We start from the raw sequence: 2028 nt of genomic DNA, 5'->3' as shown, positions 1-2028 counted from the left end.
TAGACAATTTATCTACAGATTTCACCGTAGAGAATGCTACAAACATTGGGAATTTGCCAGGAACTTCAACAACAAACGCTGCAGCTGGGGGAGGATTTACATGTTGTGTACCTTTATGTTACAACAACTCAAAAAGAAACAGAGAATTGTCGTTTTACGTCATTCCAAAAGATGAAGGTTTAAGAAAGACTTGGCTTTCAAAAATAAGTAGAAAAAACTTTAAACCAACATCAGGCCATAGAGTATGCTCTGCTCATTTTGAAGGTGGTAAAAAAACGTACATGAACAATATCCAACGATTGTACCAAAAACTATGGCACCTACACCGGTTAAAAAAAGAAACACCATGACTAGTCTTGGTTTAAAAAGAAAGCTACCTTCCCCTGAAAAACCTAAAGATCCTGAGCTGACTGTAGAAGAGGCATTACAGCAAGAGATTCAAAAATTGGAAGCCACCATAGCTAATATGAAAGTTGAAATAACAAAAAAAGAAAACTCATTATTAGCAGAGATAAATTCTTTACAAACAGAAGTTGATGAAAATAAATTTACAGTGGACAGATTTAAATACAACACTGCACATTTTAAATTTTACACTGGTTTTGAAAGCTACGAAATGTTTAAACTTGTACTTGAATATTTACAACCAGCTGCTGACTCTCTAATATACTGGGGATCAAATACTAACATTGCAAACACAAAAACCTATAATGGTAAACGTGGGCGATCCAGAGCTACAACAGCTGAAACAGAATTTTTTATGATTCTTATTAGACTTCGCTGTGGATTTCCTATTGAAGACATGGCAATACGATTTAACATGTCGACTAGTAATGTAAGTCGAATATTCATTACTTGGATAGACTTTTTGCACACTCAACTGAGAGTACTTCCTATATGGGCTTCAAAAAAAACAGTAGCAGAGACAATGCCAAAATGTTTTAAAGATTTATATCCCACAACACATGTTATAATAGACTGTACAGAAATATTTACAGAGATGCCTTCTTCATACCGCAGCCAATCAGCTACTTTTTCCAGCTATAAACATCACAACACTGCTAAAGGATTGGTAGGGATTGCACCAAGTGGAGCAGTTACATTCGTATCTGATTTATATGCTGGAAGAAGTAGTGACCAAAAAATTACTCGACACAGTGGAATTTTAAATTTATTAGAACATGGTGACTCGTTAATGGCTGATCGAGGATTCGATATTGAAGAGGATTTACCTGATGGAGTTACTCTTAATATACCTGCGTTTCTAAAAGGTAAAACACAACTACATTTGGGAGAAGAACTTGAAACTAGAAGAATTGCTTCTGTAAGAGTTCATGTGGAGAGAGCAATTAATCGAGTTAAAAACTTTAGAATTTTACAGTCAATATTTCCATTGTCAATGGCACCTGATTTAAATAAAGTCTGGGTAATTTGCTGTTATTTAGTCAATTTTCTTCCACCACTTATAGCACAGAATGAGGAATAAACAATATATATATACGAATATAAAATGTATATAAAAATATATATGCTATGTATCTTTAAATATTTCGTTGGACATAAAGTCAAAATAAAATTTTGTCAGACATGGTAACCAATTCGTGTTCCATTTTTCACTCTCAAACTTTAAAGTTTCAATGTGCATAAATTTTTCAGTATAAACTATAAAATCCAATTCACTAATTCCAGTTACTGCCATGACACCTTGGCACTGAAAATAATATATGTGACTCCGTTTAAGTTTGGGTTCTTCATCACACATTTGCAAAAAAAAACTTTTGTCGCCACATGCTTCTTCGATCGTCAAATCTTTTTTTAAAAAAGGGCATTTAACTTCAATTGCTTTTGTTTCGGTAACAATTCCATCTGGACTGCAACCCAACCAAGGCCATTTAGGATTTATAAAAAAACCACATTTTTCCACAGTAACTTCTTTTGCTAATTCATATTTTTTTTACTGCAATACTTTCCGTAGAAATTCCATAATTACAGGCTTCTGAAAAAAAAGACTTATTTTGACACAAAATC

At 33.4% G+C, this 2028-nt stretch overlaps 1 protein-coding gene across 1 annotated transcript; it reads left to right on the top strand.

Annotated features, from left to right (window-relative positions):
- The first annotated feature begins 346 nt into the window (after positions 1–346).
- On the top strand, positions 347–1486 carry LOC130627189 (uncharacterized). The gene has a single exon (XM_057441368.1). The coding sequence runs from the start codon at positions 347–349 to the stop codon at positions 1484–1486; it is 1140 nt and encodes a 379-aa protein (XP_057297351.1).
- Positions 1487–2028: the final 542 nt, after the last annotated feature.

Source organism: Hydractinia symbiolongicarpus, chromosome 2 (assembly GCF_029227915.1).
Source record: "Hydractinia symbiolongicarpus strain clone_291-10 chromosome 2, HSymV2.1, whole genome shotgun sequence".
NCBI classification, from domain to species: domain Eukaryota; kingdom Metazoa; phylum Cnidaria; class Hydrozoa; order Anthoathecata; family Hydractiniidae; genus Hydractinia; species Hydractinia symbiolongicarpus.
The sequence above is the reverse complement of the archived record's forward strand: the minus strand, read 5'-3'. Positions and strand labels throughout refer to the sequence as shown.

Excerpts from the sequence above, each read along its gene's own strand:
- LOC130627189 (XM_057441368.1), top strand. The coding sequence starts at position 347 with ATGACTAGTCTTGGTTTAAAAAGAAAGCTACCTTCCCCTGAAAAACCT.